Below are 17,676 nucleotides of genomic sequence, written 5' to 3' on the forward strand. Positions count from 1 at the left end.
ATCCCCTTCTTCTTCTTCTTCTTTTCTTTTTTTAGTTGTCAATGGACCTTTATTTATATGCGGTGCTGAGAATTGAACTCAGTGCCTCACACTTGCTAGGCAAGTGCTCTACCACCGAGCCACAACCCCAGCCACCAGTTCCCCTTTTTTTGAGACAGGGTTTTGCTAATTTATTCAGGTTGGCCTCGAACTTGAGTCCTCATGCCTCAGCCTCCAGAGTAGCGGGATTACAGGTGTGCACCATCGCGCCGGCTTAGGGTGACAAAGTGACTTTCACATTTCACAGTTCCGAAGTTGTATTCACATATCAAGAAAAAAATTTTGAGCATATGCTGGGGATACTTGACAGGAACCTGAAGTCCTTGGAGTTCATTAAAACGATAAACTGGAGCTTCCCCCGGGCCTCGGGGCTGGGTCTCTCCCGCCTCTCTTTTCCGCCAGGTTGGGGGCCACCAATAACTGTTAGGTATTTGAATAGACCAATAATATGTAGCGAGTCAGGTTGAGGAGGGGCGAACGAGTCATCCAATCGCATGCGAGATGGGGAAACACCTCAGCCAATCCAAAGCTCGGGGCGGGCCCTGAGGCGGGGCGGTGGAAGTGGTTTCTGACGAAGATGGCGACTGAGGCGCGGAGTGAAGGGGAGGTGCCAGCCCGGGACTCCGGCCGGAGGTGAGCCAAGTTCTTGGTCCAGCTGCCTAGGAGACGAAGCCCTGGGCTGCTTGTAGTACCGCCCTTGCCTTGAGTCACGGTGACCCATGGGCCGGACTTTCTTCCTTTCTCGCCGGCGTTTCGCGTTGTCGCGCTGCCTGGGCTGACCGGTCTTGCAGCTGGAGGCTGGAGGTCCGCGCGCCGCGCTGGGCAAACCGACCAGCTGCTGGTGGCAGCGCTGCCCGCCTTGGCGCTGAGTTTTGGATGGCTAGGAAGCTGAATCCCAGAGCTGTTTAGCGAATTCATTTCCCAACGTCACACAGCGTTTTAAGTCTCCTACAGTTTATGCGTTTAAGTCAGAGCCAGGATTTGAACGTTAATGAAAAATGAATTTGCGTCCTCGGGTTAGCTTTTAAACCTCTCTCACTTCACTTTCTTCTTCTGTAAACGAACATACTGAAGTCTCTTTCAGAAAATGTCAGGAATGGATAAAACAATCAATTTAAAGCTCCCAGTACTGAGCCTAGCAAATAATAACCACTAGATACGTGATAGATTTTCTTTTTTCCCAGTAGAAAAGCTGAAGCATAGATCGGAGCGTGACTTTATTTCTACATAAATAAACACGTACTCCGAGATTTAGCGTTTCCTGGAAAGAATTTCTGATGGACTTGCCCCAGTCTTAAGACTGAAATTGTCTTAAATGTTTACAAATATCTGTATTTCTACATCTCTCTTTCTGTCCGTCTGTCTGTCTAGGTAGAGTTCAATAGAATGGTGCCTTTTGCACTGATAGGAGAGTCCAAGAGTCTTGGCAACCAGAGTTAGTGAGCCTGCTTCCTTCTGGACCAAGATGGGTTCGGTTGGAGTGTCATTTAACGTTTTTACACGGAAGAGTTTCGTGCTCTGAGCTGCCCATAGTGGTTGATCAGTTTTGTTTGAAAACTGTATAGGGGGTGCTGGGGTTGTAGCTCAGTGGTAGAGTCATTGCCCAGCACTTGTGAGGCACTGGGTTGGATTCTCAGCACCACAAAAATAAGTGAATAAAATAAAGGCGTTGTGTCCATCTACAGCTAAAAATATTTTAAAACAGCAACAAAAAACTGTATAGGGGATGGATACATCTGATTAGCTCATTCCTCATCCAACTCTAAATCCTGGACTGTGATGAAAACCTGAGACAAATAAAATACTATGCTATAGCAAGAGTAGTTTGAATTCTTTTATAAGATTTTGCCAGTGACATTTAAATTTCGAGAATGTTAGTTACATGATCAATATTCCATATTGTAAAAGAGAAGTTTTTTTTTTTTTGTGGTACCACAACATCAAACTTGCATGTTAGGCAAGCACTCTACCACTGCACTACATTCCCAGCCTTTTTTAGATTTTATTTTGAGACAAGGTTTTGCTAAGTTGCCCAGGTTGGCCTGGAACTCATGATCCTCCTGCCTCAGCCTCTAGAGTACCTGGGATTACAGGTGTGGGCCACACACCTGGCAGTTTGGTGTTTCTGTAAGACTTTATATCACATGTTTTCATCTCAGATTCCCAGTCCTTAGCTTTGTATAGGTGATCATTAATGCATTAGTAATAGTCTTTGCCATTTCTAAGACACAGACAGTATCTTGTGATGATAACTAACTATGCCAATTCTCTTTTGCCCTGCAGATACTAATCTGATATTTTCTTGGTGGTGTGGCCCCTTGTATTTCATGGAGAAAAGAGTTGTTGGATTTGCACAGATCAAGACATTTGAATTTTGAATGGAATATATATATATATATATATATATATAAATATATATATATATATATATAAATATATATATAAAATCTATTTAGAACGCTCTTGTTTTCTGTTCCTTCATCAATATCTTCAACCTGCTTGTAATAAATCAGGAGTGAGAACTGGATGAAGTGTTGTACACCTGTAATCCTAGTGACTTGGGAGGCTGAGGCAGGAGGATCACAAGTTTGAGGTTACCCCAACAACTTAGGACCCTGTCTCAAACAAACAAACAAACAAACAAACAAACAAACACAAGGACTGGGGATGTAGCTCAGTGTAAAGTACCCTTGAATTCAGTTCCCAGTATCATTGGGAGAAAAAAAAGAAAAAAAGGAATGCCTTAATTTTTTTTTTTTTGAGACTAGTCTCATTATGTTGCCTAGGCTGGCCTCAAGCTCCTGGACTCAAGTGATCTTCCTGTTTCAGCCTTTTCAGTAGTTGGGACTGCAGGAATGTGGCACTGTGTCCAGCCTTGAATGTCTTAAAAAAGATTTAACTAAGGGAAAGCTGTTCTGCTTGTCACAGAGTCTTAGGTCATATTTTGACTTGATGATGGAGAATGACTTCTTCCCTCCATTTCTTGTCTTTATCAGGTAAAATGATGCTTTAAAATTTAACCTACTTCACTTTCAAGTACTCTTAACTGGACAATACTAAAGGGGAATCCATAAATAGAAGCTATCCATTCTACCAATAATAACATAAAAATAATAAAGATTTTTAAGGGTCAAAGAGATAAAGCTGAAGCAGGAAAGGAAGTAACTACCTCATTCCATAAATGGCAGTAGGGAACTAGAACCCAGTACTTTCTGAATTGAAAAGAGACATACAAAGGCTGGGATGTAGCTGTGGTAGAGCACTTGCCTAGCATGCTTGAGGCCCTGGGTTCAATTCCTAATACCAGAAAAAATAAAGAAAAAAAGTAATAAAAAGAAAGTGCTATTATTAGAAGGAGAGGGAGAAATTGATAAGAGTCACAGGCATTTTAACCTCAATATTTACTGAGAAAAAACAAAGTCTGCTATGAGCCAGAAAAAGCAAACAGGAACACATAGGGGTGGAGGGATGTAAAGCAAGCCACAGTGGTGTGTCAGCCTTTTTGAAAAGTGAATGACAGTCAGTATGCCACTTGTATCCAAGTTGTAGGGCCCAAGTCTGCAGCTTGAACTTAGGAACTAGAAACTTAGGAACAGACTAGGATGCTTGGAGGATGAGGAAGGTGCCTGAAGATGGAGAAGGGGTCGGTCCTGTTTCCTTCTAATTTACATACACCTTAGAGTATGGAAAACTGGTTAGTTCCTGAAGCCTTTTAAAAAAATTGTTCCTCTTTAATAAGACAGTGTCAAGAAAAGTGACAAGTGGAGCGTTTACTGATTTTAGGAACTTGTCTATTCTCACATGCATAAGTTAGGTGGGAAAATCTGGTTAAAGTATCTGAATCCAGTGTCATATTTGTGCTGTCAGATTCTATCTGAAAGGTAATGAGGAGTAGATTTCTTCAGGGGATTTTTTGAGTTTGATTTTATTTTACATTTTTGTCAATTATCTGACTTAGAGAGTTTTATCATTATTTTTATAGATAAGGCCAATCTGGTGGAAGGAGGAGGGGGAGGAGGAAAATAGAATTTAAAAATTAATCTCCATAAATGGTAAGTGGCCTGAAACCACGTGAAACAAAATAAATCCTATTGAACTAGCTTACTTTGATTAGTCAAAACAAGTGGGTTGGGGCTGGGGATGTAGCTCAGTGTAGAGCACTTGCCTACCATGCTCATGGCTCTGGGTTCTGTCCCCAGGACCATAAAACAACAATAACAACAAGAATGGGTTGATAGTATAATAGGAAATTTCTACTTTTTTTTTTTTTTGTTGTTGTTGTTGTTAGCTGGTATCTGTAAACATTCAATTTATTTTAAAACTCTGAATTTAGCCTTCTCTGTTCAAATATGTTTTACCTTTCCATTCTCTTGCCCATTTTCAGACACTGCATTTAATATTGATCTCTTTTGAATAGTAATAGAATTTGGTAACAGGGACTTAGCTCAGATTTGATCCATTGAACAGTGTCTACTCAGTGTCCAGTGCTTATAAAAATATTTAAAGTTTTTGATACTGAAATAGCCATGTCCTTGACTGAATGATAACATTATTATAATTGGGAATTGTTGGGTAAGGTGAAAGGAGGGGACAGTCTTGAAAGAACTTGGTATTTAGCTTAGTGTGTTTTAGAATTACAGGTAGCAACCTTGGATTTTCCTCCTTGACACTTGGTTTTTCTTTCTTCTGTCGAAGCCCAGTATTTAAAAAGAATATATTTTTTGTTATTTAAGAATTGTGTTAAAAGTCTTATACCGTAAGTGGGCATTGCCGTGACTGCTTGTAACTCCAGGTGGTCTGGAGGCTGAGACAGGATGATGGCAAGTTTGAGGCCAGCCTAGGTAACATGGTGAGACCCTGTCTCAATAACATATTTTAAAAAGGGCTGTAGCTGTAGCTCAGTGTAGAGCTCTTGCCTAGTATGTGGCCTTAGGCTCCAGCCCCAAAACTGCAAAACAAAATGAAACAAAAATAACGTACATAACATAAAATTTATCATCATAACTCTTTTTTTTTTTTTTTTTTGGTGCTGGGGATCGAACCCAGGGCCTTGTGCTTACAAGGCAAACACTTTACCAACTGAGCTATCTCCCCAGCCCCTCATCATAACTCTTTTTAAGTGTACTGTTCACTAGTTTTAACTGTAGTTTTATTTTGTGCCTAGCCATTTTTTGTCCACAACTTACAAATCCACTGAAGCTTTAAAAATACACTCCCCCGTTATAAATTTATATTTACTATAGAAGTTAAGAAAATATGTAGAAAGGAAAGAAAATCAACCATTCTAGTTCAAGCATGTACATACAAATATTGTTTATATTTAGATGGATTTCTTCCAGTGCTTGCTCTGTTATTCCCATTCTCTCTCTCCAGAGGAGTTGTAATGTTTTTCAACCAGTACATGGAGACACAAAATGAAAATTGTGTCCCCTGTCTTTATCATCATTTTCAACTGTTTCTGTTTTTATTTGTGGTGATTTTTATTATAGCTTTGTTTGTTTATTTATTTTACCTACTTACAGTACTGGAAATCGAACCCAGGGCCTAGGGCTTGTGCTCTATTGCTGAGCCGCATCTCCAGCCCTTTTTTTTTTTTTTTTAATTCTTTTTTTTTTGTTTAATATGTTTTTAGTTGTCAGTGGACTTTATTTTATTTATTTATTTATTTATATGTGGTGCTGAGGATCGAACCCAAGGCCTCACACGTGCTAGGCAAAGTGCTCTACCACTGAGCCACAACCCCAGCCCCCCAGCCCTTTTTATTTTATTTTGAGACAGGGTTTCGCTATGTTGCTTAGGGCATTGCTAAGTTGCTGAGGCTGGTCTTGAATTTGTAATCCTCTTGTGTCAGCCTCTAGAGTTGCTGGGATTACAGGCATGTGCCACTGTGCCTGGCTGATATTTTAACACATGTATGCAATGAGAAATGATCAGGGTACATGGATATCTACCACTTCAAACATGTATCATTCCTGGTGCTGGTAACATTCAAAACCTTCTAGATAGCTATTTTGAAATACCCATAATTGTTGTCAACCACAGTTACCTTACTGTAATATAAAACATTAGAAGTTGTTCATCCTGTCTACCTAAAGCCCCTGTACCTTTTAACTACCCCTTTCCATCCTCCTGTCTCCCTCCTAGCTTCTAGTAACTACTATTCATAAAGAAAAAAACAATCTTTCTAGAAAGATGTTAGGATTTATTTAAGCCAAGCAGAATTTGTTTGCTTTCTAGTATCCATCTACATGTACATGTTGTATAATACTTTGTTTTGGATATCATAAATGTATGGGGAAAGGACATTTGTTCTATGAGAAAAATGCATTTGTAAGATATTTATTTTATAGTAAGTAGATAGATAGCAGCAAACAACTTTAGATTCTGGTGCTGGGTGTTGTGTGTAATTAAATATTATTTTCTAAGTGTCTTAGAAAGGCTTTGGGAACTAAAAGTGGTTACTCTAGAAAGGAAGATATACGGAGAAGAAAAACTATCTGCTAAACTATGGAGATCTTTAAGAAGGTGAGAATTTGTGGATTTCTTTCCATTGCTGCCTTTGGTAGTATATATCATATAGTTTGGCATCTGCACTGTATGCTGATTGTTTTGTTATAATTTGTGAAATTGAGCCACCATGTTTTGCTGGGCAAATGCATTAAAAACAGATTTACAGTTACCATAAATTCTCCTCCAGTCTCTTTCTCTGTTTTAAACAGGCATGACTTTTAATTATCTGCTTAGTAAATGCTAGTCCAATGCTTTGAATTTAAAACTGTTTAAAAATATCCATGTGTATGTAAGATTATATGCTGTGTGTTTTGGGACTAGGAGAATTTAGAAAAAAGCCAGGTTGATTTATTCAATGTTATTTAATGAAGCCTAAGAGTGGAATTTTGCTGCTTCCATTCAATTTAAAAGATATTAGATTTTAAAGTCTCATCCTTGGGATGTAGTTTTCTGTTTGACTAGTAGGTGTCATTAAAAAAAATCTTTGTTATTCTTTAATATTTGGTAAATAAATTATATGCAAAAAACAATAGATGCAAGGTATGTTATAAAATATAATAAGCATCTTGAACCGTCCTCCAACCTAAAAACTAACATGTTACCAGTAACTTTCATCTGTTTGTGTACTCCCTCCTGTGCCATCCCCACAGGATGTATAGTCTTTTTATCTTTCCTCTTTTCTTTTGCTAGGGATAGAACTCAGCCTTGCATGTTGTGCCAAGCAATTGTACTACCACTGATTACATTCCCAGCCCTTTTAAAAAATTTTGAAACAGGTTCTTACTAAATTCTCCAGGATGGTTTCAAACTTGTGATCCTCCTGCCTCCGCCTCCCAAGTAGCTGGTATGTCAGGTGTGTCCTACCATGCCCAATAATTTTCTGGCTTAGAGAAGTTGTTTATCACACATTTTTTATGCTGAAAATATATTTTAAATAGTTTAATATCTCTGTGGGTGACTTAATAATATTTTGTTTAACTTTGCTTATTTTTGAGATTGCATTGTAGGTTTTTGTGCATTATAGATTTGAGACATTTTTCATTCAATATTGTGCTTCTAAGATTTATCCAAAGAATAAAAACAGCAACAACAGCAAAAAATCCAAGATTTATCCATCCTGTTTGTATTGTTAGCTGTTGAGCTGGGTCTTGAATTTGCCTCAGCCTCCTGAGTAGCTGGGATGACAGGTGTATGCCATCATGCCAAGCAAGGACTGGTTTTTAACAGGCAAGTTTGACAGGAGTTGAGTTAATGGGGAAGGATTATTTCTTCTTGTGGAAATAGAATTGAGATTGTTTTAGCTAGATTTCCTGAGTACCAGGTATACTTGTGAAAGAGTATGATGCCCTCAGTGCACAAATCTCAGTTTACATTTTTCTGATCTTTGCTGATTTTCACTGTTCATACTTTTTGTTTTTGGTACTAGGGATTGAACCCAGGGGCAAACCACATCCCCAGCACTTTTAATTTTTTTTTTATGTTTTGAGACAGGGTCTTGCTAAGTTGCTTGGGGCCTTGCTAACTTGCCTAGGATGGCCTCAAACTTGAGATCCTCCTGCCTCAGCCCCCTGAGCTACTGGCATTATAAGCGTGGGCCACTGAGTCTGGCCACACATCTTTTTAAAAGGTTGTCTTTTACTGGCCTCCATTATCCAGGCACTATCTTGTTTTAGTTTTATAACTGGTTGAGCATACCTCCTTTGTCTGGCTATAGTTCATTTGCCAAGGTTTGCTCCTTTGACTTCGTTTCGTATATTTTTTTCCCTTTATGTTTACCCTCATAAATGATCAACTTTGGTTTGCAGATGATTCCAAGTCTATGTTTTTAGCTCCAAAGTATTCTCTAAGAGAGTGTTTGTTTCTAACTTCCCATTAGACACATTCAGGTTCTTTCTTTCTTTCTTTCTTTTTTTTTTTTTTTTGGTGGTGCTGGGGATTGAATCCAGGGCCTTGATGCTTGCAAGGCAAGCACTCTACCCACTGTGCTATATCCCCAGCCCCCACATTCAGGTTATTTCAAATCCTGCTTTGGAAATTATGATGTACTGGCACAGGATTGTCACTTTCTCTTGTCTGACCTAATGTAAGTCTGGGGATGTAGCTCAGTTGGTAGAGTGCTTGCCTTCCATGCACAAGGCCCTTGGTTCAGTCCCCAGCACCACAAAAAAATAAATAAAATAAAAAAGAAGTTAAGTCTGTAGATTTATTTCTTCTTCACTAGAAGAATGAAAAGATTTTAACTGGAATATGAAGACCCCTTCTGAGTCTTAACATTTAATATTTCTTATCTAAAAATGTGACCTTTTCAAGATTTGATTTCCATCTTGGTTTCCCAATTTCTCCTTGTAAGTGTACCATTATGCTTAGTATGTGGGAGGTCCTGGGTTCAATCCCCAGCACCAAAGCCAAACAAAATAAAACTAAGAAGCTTTCGAAAATTGGTATGGAAGGGAGAAGCACAAGAGATAAGAAATAGGGGCTGGGGAGATAGCTCAGTCAGTAGAGTGCTTGCCTTGCAAGCACAAGGCCCTGGGTTCGATCCCCAGTACCCAAAAAAAAAAAAAAAAAAAAAAAAAAAGAGATAAATATTTTTAAAGGAAAATATAGAGAGGGTGCCTTTCTAATAGGGGCTAGTAACCATAGTGCAAAGGCATACCTTGGGGGACAGTTGGTGATAGTGAGCCCTTCAAGAAGTGATCCTGGAGAATAGAGGCTATCCTCAGATTGGGTAGGGAGGCAGAATACCCAAAGTGGCAACTCTGTCTTGTGAAGGTGAAGATACAGAAGGGAGGGCTCAGTTTCATATTAGTGGCAAGCGGATTCCGCATTTATATTTGTTAGTATCCTTTCAGTTATATGTGCAGAAACTTAAACTTGCTTAGACAAAATGAGACTATTAATTAGCTCAAGAAATGGAAAAGCCTTGGGGTTAGATCAAGTAAGGCTTAACCTGTACCAAATCTCAATGTTTTTAGGTAACTGCCTCTTGCTTTTGTATATTTGGTTTCCTCTATATTTGTTTCATAAGAAAGTAGGTTCTCTGTAAAAGGTGGCAATAATGGACCACTAACAACATCACCACTTACATCTCACCAGTTTAGCAATTTTAGTCTTTAGCAAGAGTCTTGGAGTTGTGTCTTTTCCCAGTTTGGCATTTTGGATCTTTGAATCAGTGAAGGGAACAATGTTTCCTGTTTTTTAAGCCTGGATCATGTGCCCCTACCTAGTACCTGCCCAATCATAGGGATTGAAAGATGGGGAGAAATGATCACCCAAAGGAAAATGGGGGTGCTGTTACCAGAGGAAGGGAAAAATAGTGGGCAAAACCAACAGATATTCATTATACTCTTTGTACTACCCCTGTTTATTTCTGTTTGCTCAAGATTACATTTTGAAAAGGGCTTGCCATTTAATGTGTGGAGAAAGCATTCATGTTTCTTAAACAAGTAAAAACCAAAGAAATAGCCCCTTATTTAAATACTAGTTGCCCCTTTCCCATCCAAATCCTACTCATCTTTATGATCTGGCTCAAATCTGGACTCTTGTATAAGGATGAAAGATTTTCTCCTACTTCTGAATTCTTTGAGCCTTTACTGGACCATGGATTAGGCAGCTAATTATCTTGTGTCTTTTTTTTTTTTTTTTGGTACTGAGAATTGAACCTGGGGTGCTTTAGCACTGAGCCACATCCCCAATCTTTTTTATTTCTATTTTGAGACAGGGTCTCTCTAAATTGCCAAGGCTGACCTTGAATTTATGATCCTCCTTTCTTAGCCTCCTGAGCAGCTGGGTTACAGGTGTGTATCACTGCACTCAGATTATATCTTTTGTGTTGTGGTCCTTAGCTACTGTTTAAAATCTTGTACAGCTTAGTGAAATTTAAAGCTCTTTGGAGGTAAAATACTTACTTTCTTATCCCTATACCTTACTATATATGTTTTTTGGGCAGGGTGATATGCAAGTTAAAAATGGAACTCAAGTTCTTACACAGTTTAAGCAAGCACTGTAGTATTCAGCCACATTCCACCCTACTTTACAATATCTTAAACTTACAAAGCACTGAAGAGACCTTAGTTGGGTTGATTTTAAATGACATATGAGTGATTTTTTTGTTTGGTTTCTTTGTCTCAGAAAAGTAATTCACTTTCTTATGATGAAGACTGGTGGTTAGCCATGTAGTATGCTGAGTACTTCTGGAAGACTAAAAGTAGAGACACTCTTAAGAATTTTTAGTACGTGAACTTGTGTAGATATAAACAAGTCATATGCCTGAACAAAAGCATTGCCGTTCACTGGGGAGAATGTATTATTCTGGACTTCGGAACAAATGAATGTAGAAGTAGTCTCATAGAACTGACTCTGATCATACATAGAAGTATTTCTAGTTTGAATTGCCTGAGACTCATGGTGTTTAAAGTATATGGGAAAAGAGGTTTGCCAAGCTTTGCCTCTATTTTTCTGAGGATAAATAGTGTTTAGATAAATGATAAGAGGGAGACTATACATACTGTCAGTGAAGTGCCCTGTAGAACTTTCTCCATTTAAACAGGAACTTGACGTTACTTTTCAAATACAATTAATCTCCTTCCCATTGCCCGGTGGCTTGGGAGAGAAGGATTAAGGAAGGTGTTAATAACAATTAATTTAAAATCTTGTGACACCCAAAAGTATAAAAGTTACCAAGGAAATAAGTCAATAAATTGGCACTTTTTTTAAAATTTATTTTTTAAATTTGAGATGAGGTCTCTTAAATTTCAGATGAGGTCTCTGTATGTTGCCCAGGTTCCTCCTGTCTCAGCCTTGCAAGAAACTGGGACTCTAGGTGTGTGTCATAATGCCCAGCCATAAATTAGCATTATTGATACTCTGAGAAGTATAATTAACCATCTTGATTGAGAGCAATACATTGTCATTCCAGAGAACAAAGTCTTAGGTGTCCAAAAATGTTTAAGAAGGTAAGGTAAGCAACCAAGGATTTTTTCTTCTCTCTAGCTAGGTTTTTTTTTTTTTTTTTTTTTTTGGTGGAGGGAATTGACCCAGGGCCTTGTGCATTGGACTCAAGCCCTCTACCAACTGAGCTATATCCCCGGCCTCTCATCTAAATAGTTTGCCAGTTTAGTTTAGGTCAGGTTGCTCTAGTATCTTGAAATTAATTTAAGTTGCATATTGTTGGGAGTCTAAATTAGAGATAAGAAGTCCATATTACAAAGCCTTGGACAGTACCTTTTAAGGGCAGACTTGAGTGTGTAAATGTTTTAAAATTTTACCTAAGATATTAGATACTGTTGTAGTACTACTTATCAACTTTGAACTGTTTTCGGTATTAACAAAATCCTGCCAGCTTGGGCACAAGTGGTCTGTTTTGTCTTCTATATATACAACTTTCATGATACCAACTTAAATTTGATATGCAGATAGATAAATAACCTTTTGGTTGATACTTGTACATGTTCCTTATCTAATAGCTCCCCAATAAAGTGGTATATTTTAAGTCATGTTTCAGTGCCTGTTATAGTTGAAGAAGCAGTAAGAGAGTACATACTTCTCTCAGGGTGGTAAGTTGGGCTTAGACAACTTTAAATATAGCTCATATTTTGGTAGATGCTGCCAAGGTTGTGGTTCTTGGAGAACAAATCAAGTTAAGCAATTCACTAGGGAGGAAATATTTCGTTTTGTGGGTATATAGTTTTGGTAGTCATCAGCCAAAAGATACAGAATGAATGCAGGTTTTTTTTTTTTTTTTCCACTGCCTTGAATTTTGCAAATTCATAGGTTCAACATACCTCAAAAGCACTTGCATTTCATTTTTCTGTAACTGATTTTTCAGCTGTGGATTCTGTTTCTAGCCCTTTTATTAAGTGTATCACCTTACGTGCAGGGTACCATCTAGTGGTAAAATCAGTAATTGTAGACTATAAGTAGGTTAAATTAAAATTACTCTTTTTGTGGGGTCTTACCTCTGTGATTCTTTAGGATATCTAGCTAGAGCCCTTGCTGCCTCTGTATGCCTACAAACCTAGCTGCAAATTCTCCTGGTTCTGATCATATCGATGCAAAAACTTTTTTCAGGGATGCTAGGACTCAAACCCAGGGCTCTGCCATGTCAGGTAAGTGTCCTACCACTGAACCACATCCTCAGCCCTACAAAAACTTCTGTGATGAGGAAAATAACTTTTAATATATACTTTGATTTCCATAATTTATTTTAATTTTTATTATTTTGGTGCTGGGGATTGAAGCCAGGGCCTTGCACATACTAGCACATGCTTTGCCTCTGAGCTACACTGTACTCAACACCTCTATGATACTTATGTCAAGTTGTAGTGAGATTTAGGCAAAAACTTCTTGATTTCTTTAAAAAAATTATGAAATGTTGATCGTATATACAAGTATATAGAATAATACAATCAATACTCTTTTCTGTCACCCAACTTCACTAATTTTTTTTTTTTTTTTTCGGTACCAGGAATTGAACCCATGGGTCCCATGGGTGCTTAACCACTGAACCACATCCCGGCCCTTTTCATTTTTTATTTTCATTATTATTATTATTATTATTATTTTTGGGTACAGGAGATTGAACTCAGGGGCACTCAACCTCTGAACCACATCTACAACCCTATTTTGTATTTTATTTAGAGACAGGGTCTCACTGAGTTGCTTATTGGGTCGCTTTTGCTAAGGCTGGCTTTGAACTTGTGATTCTCCTGCTTCAGCCTCCCGAACCCCTGGGATTATAGGCATGTGCCAAACTACTGGCTCATATTTAATTTTGAGGCAGGGTCTTGCTAAATTGCTTAGGGACTCTTTTCAAGACCAGTCCTCGCAACTTAGTGAGGCCCTAGGCAATTTAGCAAGACCCTGCCTCAGCCTCCCAAATTGCTGGGATTATAAGCATGTGTCACCATTCTCGGCACAATGGACATTCTTGTTAGTAGTTTTTGGTGCGTGTGTTAGGTATGGAATAGAATTGTTGGATCATAGGTGTACACTTTGTTTAACTTTAGTAGAGAAGACCAGTTTTTCAGAATGGTTGCACCAATATATAGCACCAGTATCAATATAAGAGAGATCCTGTTGCTCTCTCCTAAACCTGGTGGGGTCAATCTCTAATTTTGTGTGTGTGTGTGTGTTAGTGGGGATTAAACTCAGGACCTTAAACATGCTAGGCAGGTGCTTTGCCACTGTGCTACATCCCCGGCCTTTATTTTTTATTTGAAATAGGATCTTACTAAATTGTTGAGGCTGGCCGTGAACTTGGTGATCCCCCTACTTCAGCCTCTCAAGTAGCTGGGATTACAGATATGTGTCACCACATCTGGTACAATCTCTTTAGTTTTTGCCATTCTAGTGGTTAAGAGTATGTCATTGTTCTAATTTGCATTTTCCTGATGTCTAATATGATTGAACAGTTTTTTCAAAGTTGGCCATTTGGCTGTCTTTTAAAATTCCATTGTCAGGTGGGATAATCCTATTCCTCCTTTTGGAGGGCAGATATCAAACATGATGATAGGAGTTCACATGATATGCTATTAGTGTCCCTGCATAATCACAACTTACAATACCCTGATTAATCCTATCTGATTCTTAAAGAATAAAAAAAAATTGAGGAATAAAATCCCATGCCCGTTTTTTAAAAAATTGGGTTGTTTATAAAAATTCTTATCAATCTGTGGACATTCCTTTTTTTTTTTTTTTTAAGGTATTGGCAATTGAACCCAGGGGTATTATACTACTGTGTTACATCCCAAGTGCTTTTTAATTTCTTATTTTGAGACAGTGTCTTTCTAAAATTGTTCAGGCTGACCTTGGACTTGGAATCTTCCTCCCTTAGCCTCCTGAATAGCTGTAGTTATAGGTATGTATCACTTTGCCTGGAGTAAATTCTTTTTTTTTTTTTTTGTACTGGGGATTTAACCCAGGAGTGCTTTACCACTGAGCCACATCTCCAGTCCTTTTAATGTTTTTTTTTGAGACAGGATCTCACTAAATTGTTCAGGGCCTTGCTAAATTGCTGAGGCAGGTCTTAAACTTGTAATTCTCCTGCCTCAGCCTCCTGAGTTGCTGGGGATTACAGGCGTGGTCCACTGCACCTGGTTGTGACTTCTTAGTCTATTCAGGATATGAGTCCTTTTTTGATTATTTATATTGCAGTTATATTTTCCCATCCTGTGTTTGTCTTAATAAGCACATTCTTATTTTAATGAAGTCAAGTATATTAATATTTTTCTTTTTAGTTATATTTTTTAGGTCTTATTTAAACATTATTTCCTCGGAGTTTAAGAAACAGCTCATGTTGAAGCACACTGGCTTATCATGTGCAAGGGCTGCAGTTTGAATCCTTGGCACCTCAGGGGAGAATAAACATTATTTCCTCACCTTGAGTTCAAGAATATGTTCTTCTGTGTTTCCTTCTAAGAGGCTTATTGTTTTGCTGTTAGATCTGTAGTTCACGTGGAACTGATTTTTGTGTATAATGTGAGATAGGTATTGATTTTCTTTTTTTTTCCCTTGTAGACATCCAAGTGTCTCTGTGAAAAGATCATATATTTCCAGTGCCACCTTTGTCCTGAATTTTAAAAAGTAGAAGGGGCGGGGGTCATGGCTCAGTGGTAGAGTACTTGCCTAGCATGTGTGAGGCACTGGGTTTGATCCTTAGCACCACATAAAAATAAATAAACAAATAAAGGCATTCTGTCCATAAAAAAAAATTAATTAAAAAAAAGTAGAAGAAAGTAATAAAGAGCAGACGCTAATGAAATTAATAAACATACAATAGAGAGGTTCAACAAAACCAAAAGTTGGAATCTTGACAAAGCTAATGAAATTGATAACCACTAATAATCATAATTTTAAGGAAGAGAGAAAAACATAGATTACCAGTATCAGGAACAAAGATTTGGGGTTTATCACTCTGGAACCTATAATCCTTAAAAAGAAGAGGATAATATAAATAAGTTTATGCGAAATAGACACTTTTCTAGAAATATATAATTTAAGAACATTATGCAAGAAGAAATAGAAAACACAAATAGTCCTATAGTCTAAAATAAACTAAATATATAATGGAAAACCTTCTTAAGAAGAAAATTCTAGGTCCAGATGGCTTCATCAGCTAGTTTGACTGAACATTTAAAGAAGAAATAACACTAGTCTCACATGAACTTTTTCAGGAAATAGAAAAATAAGACACAGTCCCTACCTAACTTTTGTAAGGCCACACAACCCTGATATAAAACCTCTCAAGTAGTTGGAATTACAGATATGTGTCACCACATCTGGTACAATCTCTGGTACAAAGGCATTATAAGAAAGAAAAATTCCAGACCATTCTCACTTGTGAATGTTTAGGGAGAATCTGAAGAAACTGTTTCACCAGTATGTTAAAATGATAATATAGCATAAGTGAATTTGGTTTATTCTAGAAATGCAAGGTTGGTTTAGCAGAAAGCTAGTGATATTCACTACAGTAGAAAAATAAAGAAGAAAAACATATCATCTAATAGATATACAAAAAGTATTTGATCAAATTAAACACTGACTCATAATTTTAAATATATACATACGAGATTTCACCCAAGTTTGATACTTTTTACCAAAATGATAGAGAAAGGTAACCATTTTAAAATTTGCTTTACTGTGATAAAGCATGTTTACTAATCATTAAGGCCTTGCCTTATACAAATCACTGATCTTGTTATTTGACTAATTTTTCTCTTGAATGTCCTCATTCTTATGCTTACTAATAAATTTTGATTACTAATTCTTTGTTAGTTATATATATGACAGATGTCTTTTTCTAGTTTATGGTTTGTCTTTCATTATTTTAAAGTTTTAAATTTATTTGTGCATTTTTTTGTTAGGAACGGGTATTATGTTGCCATGAATAAAAAATACAAAAGAGGGCTGGAACCCTGGATTAAATTTTTAGCACTTCAAAAGCAAAACAAAAATTCAACGAAAACAAACAAAAAACAATAAAACTTTGTTTAAAATGTCATTTTTTATATAGAAGTTTTAAATTTTAATGTAGGTAAATCTATCACCCCTTTCCTTGTGGACTGTGCTTTTTACATCCTCTTTAAGAAACTCTTGCCTGGTGCTGTGGCACATGCCTGTAATCCCAGTGACTTGTGAGGCTGAGACAGGGAAATCACAAGCAAATTCAAGGCCAGCCTCAGCAACTTAGCAAGACATTGTCTCAAAAAAAAAAAAAAAAAAAAAAAAAAATGCTAGGGTGTAGCTTAGTGTTGGAATGTCCCTGGGTTCAATTCACAGCAAAAGACTGAAAAAAACACAATGACAACAAGAAGTAAGCTCTTCTGTTGCCTCATTAATTTTAGGGGCAGGGTCTCTAAATTGTCCTGGTTGTCCTTAAACATGAGATCCTCCTGCCTAAAGCTTCCTGAATTGCTGGAATTACAGGCATGTGCCATTGCACCTGGCTAATTTATTGTTAAATACTGTTTTCAGGGTTGGAGAGGTAGCTTAGTGGTTGAGCACTTGCCTAGCACTTGTGAGGCCCTGGGTTTGAGCCTGAGCCATGCAAAAGAGCAAATAAATTATTGCTCTAGAGTTTTTAAAGTTTAGTTTTTCATATTTAGATCCTTATTCTGTTTGAAATTTATTTTTTGTGTATGATGTGAGGTAGGGATCAACCCTCCCCATATATTGTAAAACTGTTTCTTCTTGTGCTCTTACATTATGGAATTGTTTCATGTAATACAACTTTGAGTGGTGATGGGAGTCTCCTATTGAGCTTCATGTGTGTGTGTTGGCAAATACAGTTAACTGGTCCAGTTTTTTTTATTCCTGTTTTGTTCCTACTTGCAAAAGAGTGCTCAGAGTCCTAATAAGTACTGCCTTTCAGGCCCCATAATGTGTCCTTGTGTCGTCCAGCATGTCTGGAATTTGTGTAGGCTGTGCTGGGGCAGGGAAAGGAGAGTTCCTGTGTCACACAAAGGAGAAAACTTTTTTCCTGTCTCTTCGGTTTACCAATGCCTCATCAGAAGCTTTCAGCATTTATGTAAGAAATTTATTTATTTTTTTTGAACTTGGAGCAAACTTGAAGTTGTTTTAAAATATTAAAGAATAAGGAGTTGTTTTTGCTTAAATATTGTATTTTTC

The 17,676-nt window shown here is 37.6% G+C and overlaps 1 protein-coding gene across 2 annotated transcripts in view; it reads left to right on the forward strand.

The window, feature by feature from the left end:
• The first annotated feature begins 595 nt into the window (after positions 1-595).
• Positions 596-17,676, forward strand: part of ARHGAP19 (Rho GTPase activating protein 19) — a 49,934-nt gene continuing 32,853 nt past the window's right edge. Inside the window, exon 1 of one of the 2 annotated variants that reach the window (XM_079137207.1) lies at positions 596-672. In XM_079137207.1, coding sequence (XP_078993333.1) covers positions 617-672 — 56 coding nt within the window. In that variant the 5' untranslated portion in view covers positions 596-616. Of the gene's footprint in view, positions 673-17,516; positions 17,576-17,676 lie in introns of those variants that run through there. The other variant, XM_079137208.1, reaches the window with a different exon arrangement.

Source organism: Sciurus vulgaris, assembly GCF_902686455.1.
Source record: "Sciurus vulgaris genome assembly, chromosome: 4".
NCBI lineage: Eukaryota > Metazoa > Chordata > Mammalia > Rodentia > Sciuridae > Sciurus > Sciurus vulgaris.